The sequence below is a fragment of the Cyphellophora attinorum genome (genome assembly GCF_001299255.1).
Source record: "Cyphellophora attinorum strain CBS 131958 chromosome Unknown Contig1, whole genome shotgun sequence".
Taxonomy (NCBI): Eukaryota; Fungi; Ascomycota; class Eurotiomycetes; order Chaetothyriales; family Cyphellophoraceae; genus Cyphellophora; species Cyphellophora attinorum.
Genome location: NW_017253229.1, coordinates 1,678,715 through 1,703,027, shown reverse-complemented (window position 1 = coordinate 1,703,027; position 24,313 = coordinate 1,678,715). Strand labels below are relative to the sequence as shown.

Genomic DNA, 24,313 nt, shown 5'->3' with positions numbered 1-24,313 from the left:
CTCGGAAGAAAGAGAACGCCATCTGTGCAGTTGTCTTCCATCGAAGCAGCTCACTGAACCCTCCATGCTACTCTCTAACCGCTAGCTGCCACTCGAGAACCTTGGTACATCTGAGGCACCGAAACTCCTGCTTCCAATACTCCTCAATGCAGTCTTGGTGGAATCGATGCTTGTGATCACAGGGCAACTCCCAATACTTCTGACCTTCCGCCAAATCTGCCCAGCAGACCACACACTTCTTGTCATCGAAATCGGACTGCTTCTCAGGGTCTGGGGTTCCGACGAAAGTCCGTACTTCGACCTTGTGCCTCTTGACTTCGAACATTGGGTGAAATGGCGCTTTCGGCTGCTGCCGGATGCGACTGGTGAACTCGCCAGGCTCGATACGAATGTCGAACGCGCGTAGCGCGAAGTCAAATCTTCCCTGCCACGCGATTTCTTCCGGCCAGCCTCGTTTGTGTCTGCGGTAGATTCGTAAGAGAGCGAGGTAGCACAGGTATGACTGAACCGCCAACCAGACACATGCCGGAGCATGACCGAAGAAGATCTCCATTCTGAGGGGCATCGGATGGTCGCCTAGTCCCAAGAAGCGCTGAACTTGGTACGCGATCCATCTCGGATTTTGGTACAGGATGTACAGAGTGCCGTTGAGGATGCAGACCACTTCGCTGTTGGTGACGCGGCCGAGACGGCGACTGTACACCGTTGTACGTGGATGCCATCTTGTAATGAGCTTGAGGCAACAGAAGACGTTGGTGACTACAGTCGTGAGGACGACGGCCGGGTCCAAGATTGTGACGAAGAGGATTGTCAACCAAAGAAGGAAGATCACTCCACCGTCGAAGAAGCCTTAAGCGGACTGAGATTGCTGGTATCGATCGAGTCCAGTACGAAGCGGAGTAGGCGTTCGAGCGCGTGCGCTGCAGGCGGTTTTGTGAACATGTCGTCTCGGAGTTTGGGATCTCGAATCGAAATGACTCTTCTAGAACTGACGAAGTTGTGAATGCTCGGTTGTTGACGGAAAGATGCGAGAACGATGCACCTAGACACGTTGAGAAGTGTTGGTGCTGCGAAGCAAGGAGAGACGATGAGGATCAAGTGAGGTGTTGTTCAGGTCAGGAAAGAACACTTCGTCCGTTGCCAAGCGATTACATGACCTAGTACCTACGAAGCGGTGTTTCGATCAGAAACTAGGCAGGAGCGAAATAATGTTGTTGGGCGGATTTCATTTCATGTGGTCTACAAATCAGTCAGCGCATTCAGCGCCTACCTATTGCCTTACTCAATGTCTGTGGGCTCAAGTGGACTGTGAGTCTGGTCGTTGATGACTTACCTAGGTAATGCAGAATCACTCTAACACCGTGATATCCCGGAAAGGTCTACCAAGCCACTGTTCAGAAGCATCTCTGCCAAGTATCAAGCAGAGGAAGCAGATTACTCACCTTAGTCCGCGTTATCTAATCGCCAGGTAAAGGAGCGTGTACATCTAGTGCAGTTCAGCCGCCCTCGCCGCCACCACTCATGGATACAATCCGCGTGGACACGATGTCCCGACACGGCGCAAGGCAGTGTCCACACCCGATCCCCATTCTCAAACTGAGCTAGACAGATCGGACACCGCCGATCATCCTCATCCTCCAACGCGTCCGGATCAAAGCCTACCAGAGTATGCACATTCCGAGTGTGATGGTGTGGGGCGAACATCGGATGTGCTTGTGGCTGCCGCCGTGGTACAGCTTCCAACCTGTACACGTTCGGAAGGTGGTTGTTTGGGGCGATCTGGTTATTTGGGGCGACTAGCGGAGGCGGCTGCCGCGGCGGTGCAGGTTGAGGCGTGGCCTGTGTAGCGTAACCACGGATGATCGCGAGGACGTCATCGTGCCGACGTTGCTCGATATTGACAGGCCCGTCGTGGATTTGACGAAGGATGTGTAGCTGGGCGCGGACGTCCCGCAGCTGGGTCCGGAGTGTAAAAAGGTTGTTATCGATCAAGCGCTGCTGTTCCGGCTGCTCCTCGCGGATGCCGGGGTTCCGTGTCCGTCGTGCCAACTCTTCAGTGCGAAGTTGGTGGTACTGTTGGTCTCGGAGCTGCTCGACGGTGGCGAGGTGCTGAATTAGCTGAGGTATGTTGTTGGGCTCGGCGTTGGCGGCGGGTTGGTTCTGATCGTGCAAAGCTCGTTCGATGGCTTGGACAGTATGTTGGCCTATGCCTTGAATAGGGCCGATAGGAAGGGCTTGGATGTTGCGACCGTTGATGTTGAAGTTGACAGGCTCATTTTCGTCCACCGCGGCTTGTATGTCGAGCAAGTCATGGACTCCAATGTTGCCCACGTGAACAACCTGGGCATGTTGGCCGTTGATATTGAGGTTGACAGCTTGAGGTCCGTTCTGCGGGTTTTGAGCGTTCTGAGCGTTCTGGGCTCCCTGAGCTATCCCTGCTCGAACGATAGCGTCCTGGCGAGCTTGGTAGTGCTGATCGACGAATTCTCGGAGGGTGCCTATGCGTCGACCATTTGGGCCGTTGATCAGGTGGGCTGGCGGAGGCTCATCCAACTCGGCACGTAATTGGAGCAACATAAACCGCATCTGAAGGAGCTGCAGGTTATCCATGGCCTGAATGTCATCCACGTCTTCAGGAGCTTCGGGATCATGCTGCACGTCTGGATGACGCTCTAGGTCCCGAATCAGATCAATTACCTCATTGCGCAGGTCAGCATCAGGATCGACATTGTGATTCATGGGTGGATTAGGCCGAGCAGCAGCCTGACGATTCTCGACGAATGCTGCGATGATATCACCGAGCAGCACTACCACGCCTCTCCAGTGGATTGGCATGTTTGCAATTGCGTTGATGATAGAAATTGCGCTGCGGGTATGATCTGCTCAGGTGGTATGGCTGGTGTGGCTGCTATAAGCTGACGTAGTTGGGTGAGGATCAGATTCGAACTTCGTAGCGAATCGTACAGTCCTCCTTATAGGCATGATGAGCCTGTGAACCGTCCTTGTCGAAGGCCTGTCGACAAAGACGGTCCATATCAAAACAAAGGCGTCTTTGGCAGAGTCGAGTACTGGGCAAGATGCCTTTCAACACCAGCGGCCTGACCGCCTCGCAATGGCCCGACGCGCAGGCTTGCATCGGACTGTAGCCTGCCGGAGCTGCGACACAAAGCCAGATCTTAGAACAAGGCGTTTTGTCGAGTCGAGGCGAGCACAATGACGCGCTTCCAAAAGGTCAAGTACTCAACAAGGGGATTGTCCATTGGCATTGTTGTGAGTGCATTGGCTGGTTCGATGGTAGGCATTGCTGCAGAACTCGCCGTGTCGCCGTAGATTGCTGTGAACAAGGGGGTGGTGGACGCCAAGCGATGTTAGCACGCTGATTGGGTAGTCAATAGTTGGACGCCTTGAGGCTGCCTTGTTCCTCACGGAAGCTCGAGTGTTAGTGTAAGTGGTCGCAGGAAAGGGAATTTGTGCTAGAAAGTAATGATATTCGGACCTCGAAGCCGCCCTATTCTTTTTCGCTAAGCAAGCGCAATACGCGCAGAGCAGAGGAAGCAATTACCCAACGCACGCCATTGGAAATATACAGTCGGGTGTGCTTGCCGAACGCTATCCGCACTCGCTGAACGCATCGTTCGCGACGGTTCTACTGGATTCTGTATTCAGTCAGTTACAAATTCACTACGCAGCCGTTGGGCATACTTACCGCTGAATGAGATGGACTCCGGAAGCCGTCTCGACCACACTGCTCATCTGGCCTGGACTGAGCGCAAATGCGGCGTCCTCGAACTCCTTTTGCATCTGGCCCTTTCCAAAGAAGCCCAGGTCGCCTCTCTTCCTTGCGCTGCTACAATCTGACTCGGACACAGCCAGGTCGCCCAAAGTGGTCGAGCCGGAATTGATTGCGCTTTCGTGGCCTTTGAGTATGGAAATGGCTTCCTCCTTCGAGCGTGTGATGTTCTGCTCCTTCCAACTTGAGGGCCGTCGACTTTCTTTGTGCTTGATCAGAAGGTGCGCTGCCCGAATCTTGCCGTCGCCGGCTGCGCCGTCCATGCGAGTTTGAGAAGCGCTGTGGTTTTGCGCCATGTAGACTTTGAGTTTCTCGGTGTCGGCGTCTTCAGGCGGCTCCCATCGTGAGTCTTGAGTTTTCGAGTTGAAGTAGTAGGGCAGGTTCTTCGAGTTCGAGTGGCGCACTTCCCAGTCGGGTGGGAGACCGCTGTCAGCCTGTGTGATCTCAGTGAGTGAAGATGTCGCATTGTGATATCACATACCATAATGTGCCGAGTGACTTGTGATAAGATCTTATGCACGTTATCAACCCCTGCCCGGCTCACGTCGCGAGAGAAGTAGTACGTAATGTCTAAGAGTGGCTGTTGTTGAGACTCGAAATGCGGAGGGGGATCTTCCTCAGTTGGCGGGGAGACAAGGCTGACCAATCACATCACGTGCTCAATCCACCAAAGATGCCAGGGACCAGAAAGTTGCCTTCACTGAACCATCAATCGCCTCTATACACCTGATTTACCCGCGACATCTCATATCGACCACACTAGCCGCCGGAATCTCGCGCGACCGCAGTATTCTCACGACGCAAAGTCTCCGAGAAGTCACATCAGCCGCAGAATAGACTCCTCAGGCACAGGACAATCTCCAGCGCCCGCATCGTCCAGAACGATGTCTGCTGTGGGCTCGCCAGCCGCAGACGGCGGCAACGCTGTCTCGACCGAAGTCAACTACAAGTTCTGTCAAGAATGCTCGAATCTCCTGTACCCGAAAGAGACACGAGCAGGCGATGGATGGGTTTTGACCTACTTCTGCAAGGCCTGTCACCATGTCGAGTCGTCGAACCCGTCGTGCACGTTCAGAAGGGAGCTCGGAAACAATGTGACGGAGACGGCTGGTGTGACTACAGATGTGGCCAATGATCCTACGGTAGGCTAATGGCGCTGATTCGATCGACTCAGGACTGACCGTGGAGCAGCTACCCAGAGCGCAACAAGGATGTCCACGGTGTCGGGAGAAAGATACTGTCTACTTCCAGTCGCAGCAGCGAGGCGGTGATACGACCATGGTGGGTCACGTCGAGAAACTCTTTGAGAAAACTGCTAATGCCGCCAGAAATTGTACTACGTCTGCCTCAACTGCCATCACGTATTCACGACCGTATAAAGAGTATTCGACGATGTGAACTTTTGAATCTCGTACAGGCGTTGATGGGGAACCGGAGGCTGACAAGCTGGAAATCCTGGTCGGCGTTCAGATGTTTTGAAGAAAAGATGCATTTTCAGATACCCAGCGCCGCGCTATGAACAAGAGTCCGTATAGACAACAGAAGACGAGTATTCATACATGCACTGGCGCCAATGACAAAATCTTGGACCATTGCTTTTTCCGCAGCTCAGTGGCCACCACACCATTCAATCGTGAACCGATCGGATCGCCGTTCTTGTTGATGAGGACGCAGGCGTTGTCGTCAAATCGAATATTGCTGCCGTCTGGCCTTTGCTGTTCCTTCCTCGCGCGGACAACGACGGCGTGTCTGATGTCTCCTCTTCGTACTTTGTTCGAGATACTGACGCCTGTCGCATTCGAGCCCTCGCCGAAGCTTCGTTGTTTCTGGACGACGACTATTATTCGGTCTCCTGTATGCGCGCATCAGCTGCGTTCGGTATACCTATTTTTCTTCGTCTTACCGATGGCCGCCGCCTTGACCTTTTTTCTCATGACCGCAACGCATTCGACCACGGCTGCGCCAGAATTGTCGATGCAATTAAGCATCGTCTGTAGACCCGTCAGCACAGCCTGTATCCATCAAGATCCATAGTAAACGCGCCTTCAGTTGTATCATCGTGGCAGCATGTCCAACAAGTGTGATTGGACTGTTATCGATGCCGTCTAAGCGGGTAATGAACGAGCAAGCTGAAAGATGAAGTTGATAGTGGAGCTTTTTCGGAGACTACGATTGGCTACTTGGCCTCGGATCGACTGTTGTGTCTGGCCGTCGCGACTCGGCCCCTCTGGGCGATGGCTGCAACTCTACCACTCTCTCCTCACTCCTCACACGCTTCCTCCCCCATCTCATATCCACGCGGACTTGACTATCATTCTCTCGCAATTTTGCATCGCATTTCCTAGGTCTTATGCGATCATAATGTCAGCATCCACGCGCAACTAATACGGACGAGCTCGGACTTTCAGCATTTGCGCGCCGCCCTTTCCTTGGTCACCCAATGCGCTGTCCCAGCCTCCAAGCAGCCCTTGCTCTTCCCACACGAGCCACTTCCACATTCGCTTAAACAGAGTCGCAACTTCATCTTCTACTGCTTCCACCATCGTTTCCAGCAAATACATCACTCGACACCATGCCGCGTAAACACAAGGGCAAAGACGGCCCGCCTAAGCAGCCGCTCACTCTGGCTGAATTGGCTGGCCATGACGACGTGTGCTCAGATGTCATGATCGACAATGTACGCGCCCGTCGAGCACTACACCTTTCAGACGCTAACCATCACGACATAGGCATTTTACAGGTTCAAGATTCGAAAGTACCGACCTAAGCACATCCCAGTCCGCGGCATCAAGGAGGAACAGATCCCTCAAATATTGCTAGAGCATGTTATTGTCGGCAAGAATCCCGAGGCAGCGGAGAAGGTCCTGCTCAATCTGTCCGGACTCAAGCGGTACCAGTCCACCCTCAGGACGAAATCACAAAGGGAGCACTTCATAGCACACCTCCGCAAGTACATCCTCATGTACCAGACAGACTGCCCGTGGGAAGTCTCCAGCACCAACCGCTACACCATCACCACATATGAAGCTGCTGTCACAGCAAGAAGGCGCATCAGACAAGGCGAGGTCATCAAATATTTGACTGGTACACTCGTACCATTGACCACGGAGGAGTCAATGGATCTCGATATCACCAACAGAAACTTCAGCATAGTCGTCAACAACCGAAAGAAGAGCGACCAGATGTTTCTTGGCCCGGCTCGATTTGCCAACCATGACTGCAACTCGAATGCCCGTCTGCAGATGGAGGGCGTTGACAGCATGAGAGTGGTCGCAACGAGGAATATCGATATTGGCGAGGAGATCACAGTATCGTATGGCGAGAGCTACTTCGGTCCCGACAATGTTGAATGTCTATGCGCCACATGTGAAGCCAATAGCCGCAATGGCTGGACTTCCCGGGCTGCCTTTACTCAACCTGGCAGTGGTTCTTCAACGCCCATTCCTGACATTGCGAGAGCTGCAGAAAGCAACAAAAAGCGTAAGCGAGAAGACTCCTCAACTCTGCGATCATTGAAGAAGCTGAAAGCTGGACCATCACCATCAAAATTACAATATTCATGGACACCACCTAGCACGTCAAACTCCGAGATCGCACAAGAAGACGCCGATGGGGCAAGAGACGCAATTACTGTAGTCTCTCGTGCAGGTACAGACGAGCTCTCAACCCCACAACGAGACAACAAGGGGCGCTACCTGCCTTCGCCCAAGAATGTGAGGACCGAGCCCACCAGAAATCGCGTCAGCAGAAGGAGCAGCAGCATTCGGAGAAAGTCTTTCCCTCTGTCACCATCCACAACGTCACCTTCAAGTCACGAGTCCGAGAATGGCTTAAATGCAGAACTTGGCGACACCATCACGGTCAAAATAGAACAGATCGAAAAAGTCACAGTTGAGACAGACGAGCTGACAGACTTGATGAATACGAAAGCCGACAATATAGCAATCCAGCCGGCCGAGGAGGACACCACGAACGCACTCGGCGCCGATCAAGAGATGATCGACATCTTCAAGGATGCTCATTCCGAGCTCCCGACCGCTCCCGCGAAGAGCGTGACAAGGCTCTCCATGACCAAGGTCTCAACAGTCGCATCTATTGAGCCGACCCTCCAAGTCACGCCCGCAGTGGTCCCCTCGATCGAAGCAGCCGCTCCTATCAGCACGACGAAAACGACGGCCGCCCTCTCCGTGCAAACCATCTCGCCCCTCATACGCGTTCCAGGCGACTACGTTCTCACACGACGACTTCTCGCCCAACCACACGACAAATGGGTCCGCTGCCAGAACGACCACTGCCACGGCTTCTTCTTGCAGTCTAATGGTTACTTGACGCGTCGTGAATGTCCACGCTGCGAGCGTCACTCTATGCTCTACGGCTTTCCCTGGCCCAAGACCGATCCAGATATCCGAATACTGTTAGCGCGACAGCAGAAGAGCAAGAAGAAGACCGATGAAGGAGGAAGCGGAACATTCTCAGCATATCGCCGGCAAGGCAAGTCCGGCAAAGGGTCGTGGGTCGAAGGGGGCGGAGATGACGAGGAGAGGGTCATGGACCATCGCACAATCCATCGGTTCGTGGGGCCGGAAGAGGAGAAAGAGATGACCCGCAAGGGTCTGCTGATTGCTGCGGAAGAAGCAAAGCGCATGGGCGAGGAAGACTGGGTCGGGCTGAAGGGGTTGGACGGGCAGGGCAGGCGCAGTGGAACAGAAACCAGCGACCATGGCGGAGGCCGTGGACAGAGTTTCCGTGAAAGCACAGAAGACGGGAGTGCGTCGCCGATGGGTTACCACAACGGTGGGATCGGAATGCTGGGCGAGCTAATGCGAGAAGAGGGTGTTGACGGCGAAGGCAGGCGGCGCAGTGGACGCATCGTGGAGAGCCGGGTGTATGTCAATGTTGACATGAAGCGCTAGGATCGCTTTGGGTGGGGTACGCCGGGGGAGAGGGGGGTTGTGTACGTGTAGCTCAGTTGGATAAGTTCGAGGTCGGGATTGCCTCTTGGCACGTCTCGGTTCCTCTTTGACCTCCACTTTCGCTCTGCTTCCGTCCAGTTCAAAGTTTTCCCTCCACATGAGCGGTGCTCGAGCAGGCTCCGGCTTATGGATGGGCATGATTAGAGCGCAGCCTTCAGAACAAGAGCGACGAAGATGGTTGTAGCAAGGCGTGCGGACTTTCCCGGTTTCGCGATAAACTTGTACCCAAGATCCATCATTCCATCTTTGGTCTTTCCACCTATGATGTGAAGTAAGATATCTCTGAGCGACGACTGGACTGATGGTCTGACGGCCGGGCAAAGACTCAGAAGCAAGGTGACACCACTCTCCCAGCGAGTTACCCATATCGACCGCCACGACCATCACAGCATTCATTCAGGCCGTACCACTCGCCTCCAGAACGATGGCGCCGTCCGATCCAGTAATAATCCTCGGCGCCGGCGTGACAGCCCTTACCCTCGCGCATCAACTCCTCTTCCCACCCTCAGCACCGCCCAACACTACACAAACCCACCATCGCCCGATCCTGATCCTCGCGTCTACTATCCCGACCTCACCACACTCCACTATCCCGCCATCCTACGCCTCCCTCTGGGCAGGCGCGCACTACCGCCCCATTCCGGCCTCGACGCCTCAACTTGCTTTCGAGAGGGAGCTCGCTCTCCGTACGCACGCCAGTATGCTCCAACTTGCTTCCACCTACCCGGAGACAGTCTCAGGTATCGCGCGGATCCCTGCTGAGGAGTATCTCGAAACCGATCCTGATGCTGCTACGCTTGCGCTGAGGACTGGAGACGTCTACGCTGGACCAGGCGACGACTTCCACGTGCTAACCGCCGACGACCTGGCTACACTCAACGCCGCATCATCGCCAAGAGCGGAGCCCGTCAGATGGGGCTGCACCTATAATACGTACTGCGTCAACCCGGCACTGTACCTCCCTTTTCTGATTCAGCGCATCCAAGCAAGGGGAGCGCGGATCGTGCAGGCGCACGTCGACTCTTTCGCGCACGCGGTGGAGCTGGCGAGGGGGTTGGGGTTCCTTCCCTCGCACCCCGGCGAAGGACGTGAAGCAGCAGCAGCAGCAGCAGGAGGGGGAGCGCCGACGATAGTAGACGCCACAGGCACCGGCCTCCTCCCTGACCCCGTCTGCCGCGTAATCCGCGGGCAGACAGTTCTCGTGAAGCAGCAGTTCCCTAAGACGGTGACGAGGCAGTGCCGCGACGGCAGCTGGTCCTTCCTAATCCCCCGACCAGGCGGCGGGGGCACAATCGTCGGAGGGACGAAGGAAATTGGGGACCACGAGGCGCTACCGAGGCGGAAGACGAGGGAGGGGTTGTTGGGGAGGGCGAGGGCGTGGTTTTTGGGTGAGTTTGTGGGGAGGGATGGGGAGCTGGATGTGGTGGGGGATATTGTGGGTTTCAGGCCGTGGCGGGAGGGCGGGGTGAGGTTAGAGGCGGAATTAACGGAAGTGGTCATGGTGAAAGATGTCAGCAGCAGCAGCAGTAGCAGTGACTCGAGTCAAAAAGGGCAAGGTGTGGCGGATACGGAGACCGTGAGGGTGGTGTATGGCTATGGGCTGGGTGGGAGGGGGTATGAGTTGAGCTGGGGCGTTGCGGAGCGGCTTGTGGAGTTGGTTGATGGTCGGGCGAGCGGGGGACAAGAGTATAAGAGGGCGATAAAGGCGAGGCTGTGAAGGAGACGGATAGCTTGTTCAGAGGAGAACAGTTGGGCATAAAACCGGTCCCGTCTTCCACTACATCCAGCATCGTGCTGCAGTCGGAGCCTCCCATTCTTTCCAGCGGCCGATCGCAAGCGTCATCACAACGCCGTCCCGCGCTCGAACGCCTCCCTTATGCCCACCGTATATCGGTCGTAGAACCGGCCCAGCTTTAGATTGAACTGCTTGTTCTTTTCGTTGATGTATGTGACGTCGCCTTCATCGGTTCCGCCTCTCCGCTGCGCTCGTTTCTTCATTCTCACTTCCTCTGCTTTCCGCAGGTCTTCGACTAGACGATCTACATTCTCCTTCTTGGGCTTCTGCTCCACGAAATCCGTACTATCAGAGGTAGCATAGAAGCGGCCATCGGCGTCGATGGCGACGAGTTCCCCATCTGCAAGCTCGACGATTTCCAAATCCCCATTCCGCGCCGCAGAGTCGAGCAATGCGCGTTTGCTCGCATCGTACTCCTTCTTCGCCCTCCCACCATCCTTCGTCCCCTCTTTCTCTAGTGCGCGGATCTGCCGCTCATAGATCTTCCCGGCTTCGGCGCCGTAGTCCTGGAAGGCGTTGTTGTCTTTTCGGGATTTCTTCTCGGCTATCCGCTCGTCCCATTTCTCTGATTCTTCGATCGTGTAGTCCCAGGCGCGCTTGCGCTCGAATGCGCCGGGGCCGTCTGCGTCCTCGGTTTCGGCTTGAAGTAACTTATGGCGAGCTATGTCCGCCCGACGAGATAGTGAGGCGAGGAGGGTCGGGTCGACGCCGGAGCGGGAGGCTTCGTCCTGCGCGGCTTGAAGGTTGGAGCGTGTTGAGGCGGTGGCGCGGGCGCGGAGGGCTTTGAAGCGGGCCAGGCGGTCTGCGGAGGAGGTTTGGGTGTCTTGTTTCGATGAAGGATCGGTTCCGTTTTGGGGCGACACGGTGTTGACCGAGTTCACATCGGCTGAGGCTGCATCGGCTGGTGATGTGGTGTCTTTAGTAGTCACTGTTGGGGTGGGTTGGTTTTCTGGTGATGGGGTGATTTTGCGCCTCTTCGTGGGGGAGGCCATTCCTATCGCGGCGAAGTGATCAGTTGTGTGGATCGTATGCGTGGCACCGTGGAAGGCGAGGGTGCTTTCGTCGTCAAGTGAAAGTGAGGGAAAGTCGGTACATCTCTGGAACAAAAAGTCGAGGATGAGGTTAAGTTGTCGGAGAACGATCGAACAAGGGTTAGGGTTAGCGTATCTCCAATCATGACGTCTTCACATGCTTTTTTTGGTGAAACAGCAACAGCAACAACAACCAGAAGCATTTTAGCAGGCACTTCACACATGTCTCCATGACCCTGTTACACGACCGGAGGGAGTCTGAAGCAGTAGAGGGAGAATACAGAGGAGAAATGGCATCCTCCGCTGCCAAAAAGAAGCTCGTCGTCGCCGGCGGCACGGGATTTCTGGGCTCGCGCATATGCAAGTCCGCTGTTGCGAGAGGGTGGGATGTCACGAGTATAAGGTGAGCTTGCCTGGCTCCCTTGCTGTTAACTCAGGCTATATGAGAGAGTCGAGCACAGCGACTGACATTGTACTCTCCAAAGTCGCTCCGGCGAACCCCAGTGGTCGAGCATAACCTCCTCCCCAGAACCCCCGCCATGGTCCACCTCCGTCACATGGGCCAAGGGCGACATGTTGAAACCCGCTTCGTACACACCGCATCTCAAGTCTGCGACTGCTGTAGTCCACACAATGGGAATCTTGCTGGAAGCAGACTACAAGGGCGTCCTCACCGGCAAGGAGTCACCTGTCTCCGGCCTGCAGCGGGCGTTCTCCACGTACAAAGCCGGCGCCGCTAGCAATCCGCTCGACCGCAAACCCGGCGAGGAGTTGGGGAAGGGGGAGAAAGACGGTCAACTCACATATGAGCTCATGAACCGGGACTCCGCCATTGCGCTGGCAAGAGAAGCACAGGAGGTTGGGGGGGTGGAGTGCTTTGTTTATATTTCCGCGGCTGCGGGGACGTTTATGCTGCCGAAGCGGTACATTACTACGAAGAGGGAGGCGGAGGATGCGATTGCGACGAATTTTGTGAAGATGCGGAATGTCTTTATACGGCCAGGGTTTCTGTATGATAGCAGTAGGAAGTTCACATTACCGATCATGGCGGCGGGTGCGGTGGGGAATACATTCAACGAAATGCTGGGCGGGAGGCTGACGAGTGTGTTTGGCGCGGCTGTCGAGAAGCCATTGAAGGCGGATCTGGTGGCGGAGGCGGTCGTGGAGGGGATTGTGAGTGGGGAGGCGAAGGGGGTGGTTGATACGGCGGGGATTGAGCCTTGGCGGCGAAGGCGTGGCGGAGGACGATGCTGTAGGCTGTAGGCTGGTGGGCACGGACATGAAGAGTCGCTGCTATCGCTGACGGCTGGGTGGGTGTATCAATACTTGGGAGATCAATAGAAGAGCATAAATATCGGCGTAAGGCTGTCCTGTCCAAAAAAAGGGAGAAGGCATCCCGACTGTCAGGTCGTCTGGCATCCACTGCCACAAAACTGAACAGAGAACTTCATTGAGCTTCAATCGAGATACTCGCCTTGTTCTGCTCTTCTATCACATCCCCGAGTCTGCCGCTCTGAAATCGTAGAGGTTTGTCTCATCAACTCTGTACACCATCTCCCCTTCGCTCTCCGCGAGAAAGCCGGCCCCCGGCTTCGCCAAAACGCTATGCAGAAAGACAGGAGTTCGAAGAGTGAGGATTCCCTGGCTCACTGCCGTAATGTGCCAGGTTGGTTTTTGTTCGTTGATGGTACATGTTCGATGGATTGGTGTCGGATTTTCGCGAGGAGGTGGTTTATATCGGCTCGTGCTTCGGTTCCGGCGGCTCGAACACCACTTTCCGCGTGATCTAGCAACAGTCAGTACTCCTGCACGACACCCAATACGCACTGTACTCACAGCCCAAGCCCCAGCGATCCCCGCCACAACCGCCCCACTGATAAGCATCTGCTTCGTTCCCTTGGTACTCCTGAACACCATCCCACTCAACGCGCCCGCCGCGACACTATTTCCTGCATCATGCCGTCCCCTATAATACCCAATCGTCGAGTTGATCCCATTATAGCACATAGCCACCACGCCCGCGCTGTTACCCATAAACGGCCCTCTCCGCGTCATGCTATTCAACACGCTGTTCAGTCTCAACTTCGGTGGCGCGGAAGCAGGCACGCGGTTGAGGCCCTCGATCAGACCCCATGCACCTCCGGTGGTTAGCGCGGCGAGGTAGACGCTGCCGGTGCCGTAGCAGAGGTCATCGGACCAGCCGCGGGAGGGGAGGACTGATTGGGAGCCGGGCAGGGAGGAGAGTGTTGATTCGTCGAGGGAGAGGTAGTCGAGTGTTTGTTGGTTCAAGCCGGCGAGGGGATGTAGTTGGGAGGCATCGGGGAGAGAGGCGCTGCCGAGAAAGGAGTCTGTGGATGGTATTGAGGGTGTGAAGGCGTATGACGATGATGAGGGTGATGAGGGCGTTGATGCATAGTCTGTGGGGGAAGGAGGCGGAGGTTGTTGCTGTGATTGCTGTTGTGACGACTTTTTCCGGCCGGTGAAGGCGTCCCAGACAGACATTTTGGTGGGGTCGGAAGGAAGGAGTGTAGGGAATATTAAGGGAGATAGTACAAGAAGGGACGCGATGGTCTTGAAGTGAATGATGGGTGCTATCGAGAGCAAGGCGATTCGACTGGTCACTTTTTCGATGCGCCGGCTGCTCGTCGGCGGAAAAGTACGGAGATCGATCTAGTCAAGTTTGGGGTTAGTGCAATATCAGATCTTAAGGTCTGTCCGAACATTTCGATCTTCGTGACGAGGGAGAGTTGCGTTAAGAAATTCGCGGTATGCCTAGACTTCGGCTTGAGGGTCGCTTAACGTTGTCGAAGTCTGTCCTCACTGTTGGGGTGGCAAGTCTCGGAGTACAGCTCGTGGTGATCTTGCTGCAGCGAATGGGGTCCACCACCTATTTTTCAACCATAATGTCCCAGACTCGACAGGCATGGGAGAGACTGTGAAGAGGAATCATCAGGGAAGAACGTTGTCTGCTGCAGGGTGCCTGCTTCACGGTAACCGGGCGAGCCTTCCTCTTCTGGAGCGGTCTCACTTCCTGCGTACCTTCCGCATCGGGCACTTGGAAAGATGAGTATTCTTGCGGAAGGCGAGGTTGGACTCCTGGAACAGCAAGTGCTTCTCGATTTCGCTCGTCAGAACACTCGAAAAGTCCTGGCGGGATCGGAAGGCAGCGATCAATCTGCGCTCGCTCCTCTGCAGAAGTTATGGACGCGGTTGGTTCAAAGCGCATTGACTCGCAGCGTGAGTGAGAAGTATCTCACTGCTGCGTGCAACGCTATCTCTGTCTTTCTGAAAGCCTACGCCACATCACCCGACGAGCATATTCGCCATTTTATTGAGTCCTGCGCGGTCTGGGCAGATGCATTTGAGTGTGCTCAATACGCTTTCGCTTCTGGAAGGAGTAAACCTGCGATACAGGTGCTTGAAACTCTCATTCATCTCCTTAACAAACATTCTGACCAACAGCTAGCCATCGAGACATTGAATCGCTCTGCTAGAGCGATGCTCGACACCATCATTACAAACGAACCTGCCGGCAAAATGAAGTCTTCGTGCATCACGCTTTCATGCTTCTTGAAAAAAAGCAAGCTGCCTGTGGACCTCGAACGCTTGCTTCGGGACTGCTTACAACAGCATGGTACATCATGGCAGACACGCAGGTCTGCACACAAAATGCTTCGACAACCACGTAATAAAGCCTCGACTGGATTGGAAGACCTGTTCCTTGCTCTACTCTTCGCTATCAACAACCTTGAGACGCGGAGCTCGGCCCTCAAGCTGTTCAATCTGCTATGCGAGGGTCAAAGAAGCGATTCAGGCTCGACAGTGGCAGAAGCAGCACGTGCCTGAGCCTGTACGTACAAGAACATGCGGACACGCTTGCGGACTTCGCGAACAATGTTCTCCCCGCGTTGCTAGACTCGGAACATAGTTGGAGGTTATGCGAAGCACTCTACAATCCGAGCTCAACATCGCTGGACCGGAGTATCGAGCTATATCTGGCAATTTTGAAAGTTGGACGGCTCAAAGAATACGTCAAGGAGACCGGTAAGCCATGTCTTGTTACTGATGCATAGGATGCTCTAACGCTTCACAGATTTACAGCATGTTCTTACCACTGCGCTCAAGGGTTTGAATGCGAAAGGCCCCGAAGATAACGATCCATATTCGTCGACTACTATCCTACTGACATCAGGAGACAGCCGAATCAAGATTCAAGCGTACGATCTGCTTACCGCGTCGTTCGCCACCAAAGCTACAATCCCTTTGAAGACCCTGAATTGTCTGTGTTTGGCTCTGCGCGCACTCCGCGATGACAATGATGCCTACGAACGCGGTGAGATCATGGGTATCAGCAAAAGATTTCTGAAACGGTTGGACAACAGCAACATTGGTCTTAGAAAGCTCGAAGCCGCCGATCAGGAGTCAACGGACAATGCTGCAATTCTGGCGGGCTACAAGACGTTTGTGCTGCGTTTCGTCCAACATCTGAGCAATGAGTTGGAGATGGGCGTTTCTTACCCACGACACATCCTAGCACTAGGGCATTTGCAGCTGCTGCTGAAGACTTCCTTCCGTCACTGGCAGCACGACGAAGTTCTTGCGAAGCGGCTCATTCTACTAGTACTAGACCCTTACGATGATGTACGCGCCATCGCAGCGGGTATCTTGAACGAGTTACGGAAGCAAGTGGTCATGGGTAACACTGTTCTTGGTCAAGGGTTTTTGAGCAGTGTCCTGGCGCTTTCTGCCACAACTTGTCGCAATGACCATGCCGATGCTGCCGGTAGGGTCATGGCACTGATAGGCATGTCGCGCTAGAATCGATGAAAGTGGCGACAACCTCTGAAGAAGATATCATGGCAGCAACGATTTTGGCGCGCTTGCAACGTCATTTGTCAGAGACACATTTCCTCAGTCATGGAACAAGCTTTCCACTACATGCCAACATCCTCGCATTGGTGCATCTCTACGCAATCAAGCCAGCTAAGAAGTCCGAGGTGGGCTTGGCTATTCACGTCTGCGTCCAGATCTGGAAGCTCGTCCAACCAGTTCTGTGCATTGACTCCCCGGAAACAGGAACAGAAGATCTGGATGACGATGTCCAAGGTGGAGGACCAAAAGACCTGCTCGCCTATTCTTGGAGGGCACTGCGAGACTCTAGCCTCCTTCTGCAAGCTGTCATGCGCGTGGATCACTGCTTCTTATCCCAGGTCGCCTCGCTATGTTTGGACCAATTGACCCTGCTGCGCCATCGAGGAGCATTCTCAACTGTGGCACAAAGCTTCGCTATGTGCTGTGATATAGTCAGAGAAAGCCCGAACTCTGCCGTGAAAGGCTCGATTCGAAGCTGGTATGCCGTCGCATTGGTCCAGATTGACGAGCAGGCTAGCAAAGTCACAAGGCGGTCTGCCGGGCTTCCCGCTATCTTCAATGGACTACTATCTCCCAACGACCCAGACTTCTTTCATGAGGTCATCGTGGCGCTACAACTTCGCACTACGGAAACCATTGTCGCCCAAGAGGATGATGCCGGCGCACAGATACTTCCACAAGTGCACGCCCTGAACTGCATCAAAGACATTGTCACCAATTCAAAGTTTCGCTCCTTGACAGAGCAGTACATCTTCAGCCTGATTGAGCTCGCGGCGAATAGAATGTCTTCCTCGCTATGGGCCATACGCAACTGCGGTCTCATGCTTCTAAGGGCATGCATGAGTCGCCTCAATCCCAAGCTGATGGAATCGAGTTCGCTTCCACAAAACATCGAGGCGAAGGGTACTGCTGACTCTCCACGGCTTGTTGCTCTCTCACTTTTCGAGAGTATTGACGAGACGCTAGCCGAGAGTGAGGATACGACTGAGCGGTCGGAGAAGATCTTTGCGGCTTTGGATCTGGTCAGACAGACTGGCTCATCAGCTACGGAAGACGAAGTCCTGCGGCACCATATTCGTAGACAGCTGCGTAGTCCTCTTTGGGCGGTGCGCCAACATGCGGCGCGAGTTCTGGTATCAGGCCACATCTCAACAGCACCTGGTCCGAGCTTGTTGGAGCAGTTGAGCATACCACCGGATGCACCAGAGAATGAAGTTCATGGATTGCTGCTGCTGCACCGCGCGTGTGTAGAGCTCTTGCTGGAGCAGGCGCCGGTGCCATTCGAAAGCATTCTCCAAAGCATCTCGAAGACGGTGCAAGATCTACAGGAGATTTTTCGTCGCAGATCCCTCTCACCGTTCTCGACGGGTGCGCTTTTCGACATCCTGAACATTGTGCTTTCGGCGATGTTCGAAGGCACGGCGGATGTCGCTGTGCGTAGCGAATTTGTCGCGACTTGCGGGACTATACTTCCACAATTCACGACAGACCATACTTTTGCGTACCAGCGACTGCTTCTCACTCGGTGTCTCTGCGTCTTGTCAGGACTTATAAACAGTGGTGAGGCGTTCATATTGCCCACCGCATCTTCGGTGGCCGTCCTGAGAGATGATAGTATGACGTTCATCGTCGAGCAGCTCAAGCGACTCATCCCCCATCTTTGCGGAGACGAAAAAGCCATAAAAGCTGTCTGGATGCTGCTCGAGACGCTAAAGCTCCAGCGGACCACGTTACCAGCGTGCATACATGAAGCAATGGCAACAGTACTCGCAACTGGCCACATGACCCTGCTTCCGGCGATGGCAGCCCACCTGGCTGATACCCTAGCTCACCACAACATTTTCAGCAGCAGGAGAGATACATGGAATGCCTTAATCCAGCTGCGGGCACACCTTCTGCGCATCCTGATAGCATGCGACGCCGAAGAGCCAAAGGAATGGCACTCACGAATGCAGCAGTGGCTGGCTGACGTAACTCAGGCAGGCACTGATGAGATCGAGTTTCCCACGCGATTGAATGCAGCTCAAGCGTTGCTGGCTTTGCTTTCCGGACACGGCGTCATTCTCATCGATAACGCCGACGTTACCGGCGCTGTGACGATCAATGCACTGAAGCAAAACACACTGATCCATCTACAGATCCTTTCGATCGTCTATGATCAGCTCAACGACGACGACGAAGAGATCAGACATGTTGCCGAGCAGACGGCCGCGAGACTCCTGTGGCCCAAACGGGCTGCCGAGCTCCGCTCTTGCGCATTCGCGGCACGGCAGGACATTCTAGAGTTGTTTAGGACGAAGCCGTTGCTTCTGGGAGAGCCGGAGCTGCACGACACGGTACTCAGACATATCATAGGCTGCGATCCTGTGCATTGGTCCCTGGGTGATCCGGTCATGGACTCATGGGAGAGCAGATTGCGGAAGATTACTGACAGCATGAACGACCTGTTCGCAGAAGAGAAGCAAAATCTGTACATTGACGAGCTGGATGAGGTCCGGCGCTGGAGTGCCGTGCTTTGTGCGTGTAGAGAGGAGATCGACTTCGATTCGCAGAGGTGGCAGCTCGCCCAAGTTTGGGTTACGGATGGGCTGAGAGCGATGAAGACTGCTCTGACGGTGGAAGCTGAGGCTGCCGCCACCGGCGCTCAGACCAACGGACTCGCACTGACATACAATCTTGACGTATTGGGACTTTGCACTAGGATGATGTGCTTGGCTGAGGTGATGATCAAGGTTGATGCTCGAGACGGAATCAGCGAAAAGATGTTGAAAGAGATTGGCGACGGACTTGCAGGGTTGAGATCGGTATTGCGCGAGATTGATGCGCATCCTTCACTCTTACCTGACGAGGTGAGTAGAGGCAGTGAACAAGAGGCAGGTGATGTCTAGTCCAGACACCATGGGAATGGCTTCAAGTGATGGTTGCCAGGCGACGGCATTTCGGGAAACACCTCACCTTAAATTCTGGGCAAGGTCTACACATCTTTCAACGACCGTCGCGCGATGCCTGCTTTCAGAATCAAAATACCACAACCAGGATCCATATCAGTCGCCAGTAAGTCATCCGCCCTGGCCTGCGTCTTGCGAAATTCCCTCGCTGAGTCCGTTCGCCGTCCTCAACAGAACCGCTGACGCCTTCCCGAAGATCATAAAGTCAAACTTACGTCCATCTATCGCCGAGTCAATCAGATAAAGCCGCATCAACACCAAGTTCGAACGCCGTCGCAGCACAGTACCATACCTACTTCCCTTCTTTTCAGGGCGGAGGTCAATCACACGTACACTGTCTCTGCAGATCCGACGAACTTTTGCGTAAGCCAACAACTCTCTCACAGCAAACCCGACCAATATCCGCAAGATTCGGAACGGAGAATGGATAACTCCAAAGCAATCATAGTCTGCTTCGCGGTCATCACGCCGTGCTGTGTGTATGGAGGGTGGAAGTTCTGGAAATGGTATGTGGGGAGGAGCGAGTTGAGTGGGTGGTTGAGTGGTGAGGCGCAGGGAAGGGCTGGTGGGCGGAGACTTGAGGTGCAGGTTTGATGGTGTGGAAAGCCACGGAGGTCGAGGAGTGAGGTCTCAGGCACAACGCAGACTTGACACCGCCAACGGATAGTCATGCGGAACAAGACCAACACCTAGGACACATCGCTCGAAAGCATTGGACCTAGCCTCAAATGCGATAGGGTAGTCAGTCGCGTCAATATGAACAGCAAAGCAATATCGAGCAGTGGATGGTGATGCATTGCGCCCACTTCGAGTCGGTATCGAGGCCAATTGACGAATATCCGAGTGCAGTGAGGTTATCTTGAGCGACGTGTCAGAATGAGATGAAGTCTCGAGCACCGTCAGAGCCTGCTAGCGGTGCTGCAAGATTGTTTGCTGACTTTAGTAGTCTCTGCATGAACAACGTCCTCCGTCTGAGCACCTTCCCGCAATTGTATTGACTCGTCGCGAAAGATTCTCGTCCAAACACACACTTGCCAACCTGGAGTCGACTTCACGAGCCATCACAAAACGGTCTTCAAGTGACACAGTTCACGATCCTGCGGCAATCAAAAGGACACCTTTTCCCAATCGATCTCGAAGCCGCGATGTCTTTCAGTACCTCAACCACACCGTCGGACTCAACCTCGACCTCTACAACCTGGACCACGACCGACATCACACCCACCCTCAACACAGCCATGACCAATCCCAACGACGCCGGCGGCGGCAATGGCGGCGGCATCGTCATCAACGTCTCACCCACAACAGTAATCCAACTCCGCACGATCGGCTTCGTCAGCACCATCACCGACGGCACCATCCCTCCCATCACCCTCGACCCAGCCCCTCCCACCACCACGGTCTTCGTCGCTCCGACTCCGACGGTCATCGGGACGTACCGACCCACGACCACTGTAACGCTCACCACCCTCGCTGCAACGTACTACTTCCAAGACGTGCACTCCTCGATCTACTCCACTAGCGTTGTCGGGCTCCCCCTCTCTACAGCCACAGGTACTCCACAACAATCAGACGACAGCGGGTCTGGATGGGATAGCTGGTCCGCAGGCGCGAAAGCCGGACTGATCATCGGGGTTGTGTTTGGGGTGTTGTTGCTGCTGATGGTGCTGACGTGCTGCTACAAGAGGAACGCGAGGTGGATCGCGCATGACTGGAGGTGGGCGCCGCAGGTTGGGGCACCGACGGGGAACAACATGGCGATGGTGGCGACGCCGAGCTATGGATATGCGTATCCGACTTACATGAGAGGTGGGCATGGAAGCGGAGGACGGGAATGGGGTTGGTGGACGAGAGTGGTTGAGAAGGTGAGGGCATGGTCGGTGAGACGCCGCACGAGCAAAGGTGCTGCTACACAAGTGTACGGATGGAATACGGAAGAAGAACCGCCGTCCACACCGATTCGGGTGCTGAGGGAGATGCGACTTGCCAGGGAGGAGCGGAATGGTGAAGGAAGAGGAGTTTCTGGCGGGCTGGCGGACTGATGTGGTCGGTCGAGACAAATTGGCCTCCTGGCGGAGAGACGGTCAAAGGCTGCTGGGGTATGTGGTGATCACAGCTGGAAGGAGGTGAGGTCGGAGAAGGAGGAGCTACCTACGCCGACTAGGTTGATACAAGAGATGCGTGTCGCGGTGGAGATGCGTATCGCCAAGGAGGAGCGTGTGGCCAAGCAGGAGCAGAAGACGGGTGGAATCTAAAGTTCGAAGCATTCTGGCGCATGCCGTCAGTCTGGACGAATTTTGTCTTTCCTGACGGTGAAAACGTCCACCCAAGGCATGCTAGCTAGACATGCCACGATCGGGCGTGAGAGCTCTGACAAGTCCGGGAACGAGAGAGATAGTGGCACCGGTATGATCACACGGGTGTTGCAGTCATGCGTTGGGTGAGCATCGCGGGTTATTAGGAATTCAGTTCAGTATAGGTCATTACCCATTCAAGAGTTTCTGGCTTTGCATGGCTAGTACTGTCAGCTTTCGGCAGTCGGTTGGCTGTTGTAGTGTTGCCCCATGGCCGCAAGTCGGGGAATTCGTCCCGGCGCAAAAACAGAGCTCGGCGTCAACTGTCCTCGGGTGGTACGGACATTGGCCGTTCTGCGGGAGGATATTTGGGAAAGGATATATTTCATCATCATCATCATCATCATCAGTCTCATGCACGACAGTAGTATGTACTCTTCTCCAACCGATCCCGGACTCGTCAAAGCATGAGCAGTCGCCAGCAGTCAAGCACGCGCGAAGCTCCAAGTAGAACGCCCCTTGGCTGTGAGCTTCCGTGAGACCCGTGCAAGAGAGTGGGACAGAATTCGAGGCAAATCAAGTTACAGCTTTGCCAAGAATTACCCCAGATCATCACTCCATGTTTTACGCATTGAAACACCGCCGTCACCGGCACGTGGGGATGTGTTGTAGAGAATTTCCGCGTGTTCCACTTGGCTATAAGGTCCGGGATGTCCCACGACTCTGACTTGCGTACCACAGAAGGCTCTGCGTGATCAGCAACAGTCTGTGGGTTCGTTACCGTCGCTAGGACCCACCGTGACAATCAGGAGGTGTACGATCACACGCGCCTTCAACCATGTACGCCAACGTCCTCAACAAAGGCCTCTTCGCCTGCTGTCCCCCCTCCCTCACCCATCCCGACGGCTCGCCCGTCAACATCGAAGTCTCCGCTGTCGCTTGGAATTCAAAGCGCCTCGTCTTTGGCAGCGACAAGCCCATTCCCGGTGCCCAGCACTCGCCTGTCTTCTCTGTCGCCATTGATGAAAATGGCACCCCAAGGCTGAAACGCTGGAGTACTACACGGCTGAGTTGATCAAGAGTGGCGAGAAGTACGAGGATTTTGCGCTTGCAGAGGGCGGACGCCATATGATTGCGACGACGGGGTTTGATCGCGTGTCGGACAGGGATGGGCAGAAGGATAGGTGGAATAGGTTGCTGGTGTGGCCGTGTTCGGTGCCGGAGAGGGTGCAGTTGGTGGAGAAGTGTGTTCGGGACGGGGTGCCGAGTTCGGTGCAGCTGAGGGAGCAGTTTAGTGCCGTGCTTGGTGGGGCGCCGTATTTCAAGGTCGAGGGGCTGGCTAGCGTTCCTGGGGTGGAGGGAAGTGGTGATCCGTTGCTGCTGTTTGGCGTGCGTGAGGTTGGAAAGGATCATGAGAATTTCCAGTATGTGGCGAAGATCGTGGGTGTGCCGTATCGTATTGGCCCGGATGACTCGATGACGTTGACTGGTGACTTCGAGGTGATGTATGAATTCGATCCAATGCAGGCCAAGGAGGTGCGCTTCCAGGTCGGCCTGTCGAGTTTGGAGTGGGATCCGATGGGGCGGCGACTTCATCTGCTGACCAGCTTCGAGGTGGAGGGTGAGAATGGCGGGAACACTGTCGGCGCGTATCTGTGGTCTTTGTCATTGGAGGACCTCCACGCAGGGCGGAAGCCGCAGTTGATCATGGACAAGCAGAAGGGTTGTGCTTTTGAATTCCAGAACAAGGCTGAGGGCATTGCTGTTCTGCCTGGGGGCGTGCTGTTCATTGCGTACGATCCCGATAGCAGTCTTGAGCTGCCTGACCAGACGAAGGAGAAGCGCCAGAAGAATGAGGCGCCTTACACGTTACTAGAGTTGCTCGAGTAAACATCGCCAAAGTGTAGCTGGACCACTCGTCTCGTGGTGCAGCGACCACGGGACCATGTCTGCAGATAGCTATGCAGATTCGGCGCTCTAGCGTCGACGGCACGGGCACAGCGTTTGAGACACTGGCTGTTCAAGCTGCGTGTGGCTAGGGAAGAGTGGAAGGCGGCCCCAGGGGTGGAGTTTGGGGCGGACTGCTTGGATACGAAGTACCCAGCTCCTTTATTAGTGCAGCGGCGCGGCGGGATCATTCCGGCCAAGCTGTCTTCTCGTCTTGGGCGCACTGCTTTGAGATAGTCGAGCTGTGCGGCGGTCACGGCAGCACGTTGTAGCCTCCCAATTGCTCTCTGATGGATAGAAAGAGCAACGTAGCATAGATAGGTCATGACGACATTGTGTCGAGTCTAGGCTACTTCGCCGAAGTCGAGATCACAGACATATCCCACAGCATCAGCTTTCGGACAGCGCTGCGGTATGTTGCCGGGATGCGACTTCGACCTAGTCGAACATGTGATTCAAATCTGCCATAGCAGCCTTGAGGTACCTATCGAAGGAGCTAAGCTTAGCGTCCTGCTACAGACGGTATGAAATTACCAAAGTTCCAGGACTTTCGACATGGCAGGGGTCGGAGCCATGCTTGGCTGGGCAACAACGTAAGTCTCGCCTGCACATCGTGACATTTGCACATTCTGCAGGAACAAGGCAACAGCGATCGCTGGGGCT

General features: G+C 54.8%; 10 protein-coding genes across 10 annotated transcripts; 6 read left to right on the top strand and 4 right to left on the bottom strand.

The window, feature by feature from the left end:
- Positions 1-67: 67 nt before the first annotated feature.
- Positions 68-2,835, bottom strand: AB675_888 (uncharacterized protein; the record flags this gene model as incomplete). Its single annotated transcript, XM_018149374.1, has 2 exons — positions 68-695; positions 1,577-2,835. The coding sequence occupies 2 exons, from the start codon at positions 2,833-2,835 to the stop codon at positions 68-70; spliced, it is 1,887 nt and encodes a 628-aa protein (XP_018005546.1).
- A 1,839-nt stretch (positions 2,836-4,674) lies between these two features.
- On the top strand, positions 4,675-5,169 carry AB675_886 (DNA-directed RNA polymerase II subunit RPB9; the record flags this gene model as incomplete). Its single annotated transcript, XM_018149353.1, has 3 exons — positions 4,675-4,932; positions 4,982-5,071; positions 5,119-5,169. 3 exons carry the CDS (start codon positions 4,675-4,677, stop codon positions 5,167-5,169), a joined length of 399 nt encoding a protein of 132 aa, XP_018005378.1.
- Positions 5,170-5,343: 174 nt separating this feature from the next.
- Positions 5,344-5,724, bottom strand: AB675_885 (54S ribosomal protein L38, mitochondrial; the record flags this gene model as incomplete). Its single annotated transcript, XM_018149343.1, has 2 exons — positions 5,344-5,642; positions 5,694-5,724. The coding sequence occupies 2 exons, from the start codon at positions 5,722-5,724 to the stop codon at positions 5,344-5,346; spliced, it is 330 nt and encodes a 109-aa protein (XP_018005820.1).
- A 638-nt stretch (positions 5,725-6,362) lies between these two features.
- Positions 6,363-8,703, top strand: AB675_884 (Histone-lysine N-methyltransferase set9; the record flags this gene model as incomplete). The annotated part of the gene is made up of 2 exons (XM_018149332.1): positions 6,363-6,467; positions 6,520-8,703. 2 exons carry the CDS (start codon positions 6,363-6,365, stop codon positions 8,701-8,703), a joined length of 2,289 nt encoding a protein of 762 aa, XP_018005919.1.
- Positions 8,704-9,187: 484 nt separating this feature from the next.
- Positions 9,188-10,480, top strand: AB675_883 (D-amino-acid oxidase; the record flags this gene model as incomplete). The annotated part of the gene is made up of 1 exon (XM_018149321.1): positions 9,188-10,480. One exon carries the CDS (start codon positions 9,188-9,190, stop codon positions 10,478-10,480), a length of 1,293 nt encoding a protein of 430 aa, XP_018005628.1.
- Positions 10,481-10,605: 125 nt separating this feature from the next.
- Positions 10,606-11,550, bottom strand: AB675_882 (Pre-mRNA-splicing factor syf2; the record flags this gene model as incomplete). Its single annotated transcript, XM_018149310.1, has 1 exon — positions 10,606-11,550. One exon carries the CDS (start codon positions 11,548-11,550, stop codon positions 10,606-10,608), a length of 945 nt encoding a protein of 314 aa, XP_018005729.1.
- Positions 11,551-11,879: 329 nt separating this feature from the next.
- AB675_881 (uncharacterized protein) lies at positions 11,880-12,852 on the top strand (the record flags this gene model as incomplete). The annotated part of the gene is made up of 2 exons (XM_018149299.1): positions 11,880-11,992; positions 12,075-12,852. The coding sequence occupies 2 exons, from the start codon at positions 11,880-11,882 to the stop codon at positions 12,850-12,852; spliced, it is 891 nt and encodes a 296-aa protein (XP_018005445.1).
- Positions 12,853-13,321: 469 nt separating this feature from the next.
- On the bottom strand, positions 13,322-14,091 carry AB675_880 (Mitochondrial import inner membrane translocase subunit TIM23; the record flags this gene model as incomplete). Its single annotated transcript, XM_018149288.1, has 2 exons — positions 13,322-13,375; positions 13,426-14,091. 2 exons carry the CDS (start codon positions 14,089-14,091, stop codon positions 13,322-13,324), a joined length of 720 nt encoding a protein of 239 aa, XP_018005545.1.
- Positions 14,092-20,554: 6,463 nt separating this feature from the next.
- AB675_878 (uncharacterized protein) lies at positions 20,555-21,451 on the top strand (the record flags this gene model as incomplete). The annotated part of the gene is made up of 1 exon (XM_018149266.1): positions 20,555-21,451. The coding sequence occupies one exon, from the start codon at positions 20,555-20,557 to the stop codon at positions 21,449-21,451; it is 897 nt and encodes a 298-aa protein (XP_018005477.1).
- A 1,090-nt stretch (positions 21,452-22,541) lies between these two features.
- On the top strand, positions 22,542-23,593 carry AB675_877 (uncharacterized protein; the record flags this gene model as incomplete). The annotated part of the gene is made up of 2 exons (XM_018149255.1): positions 22,542-22,715; positions 22,760-23,593. The coding sequence occupies 2 exons, from the start codon at positions 22,542-22,544 to the stop codon at positions 23,591-23,593; spliced, it is 1,008 nt and encodes a 335-aa protein (XP_018005743.1).
- Positions 23,594-24,313: the final 720 nt, after the last annotated feature.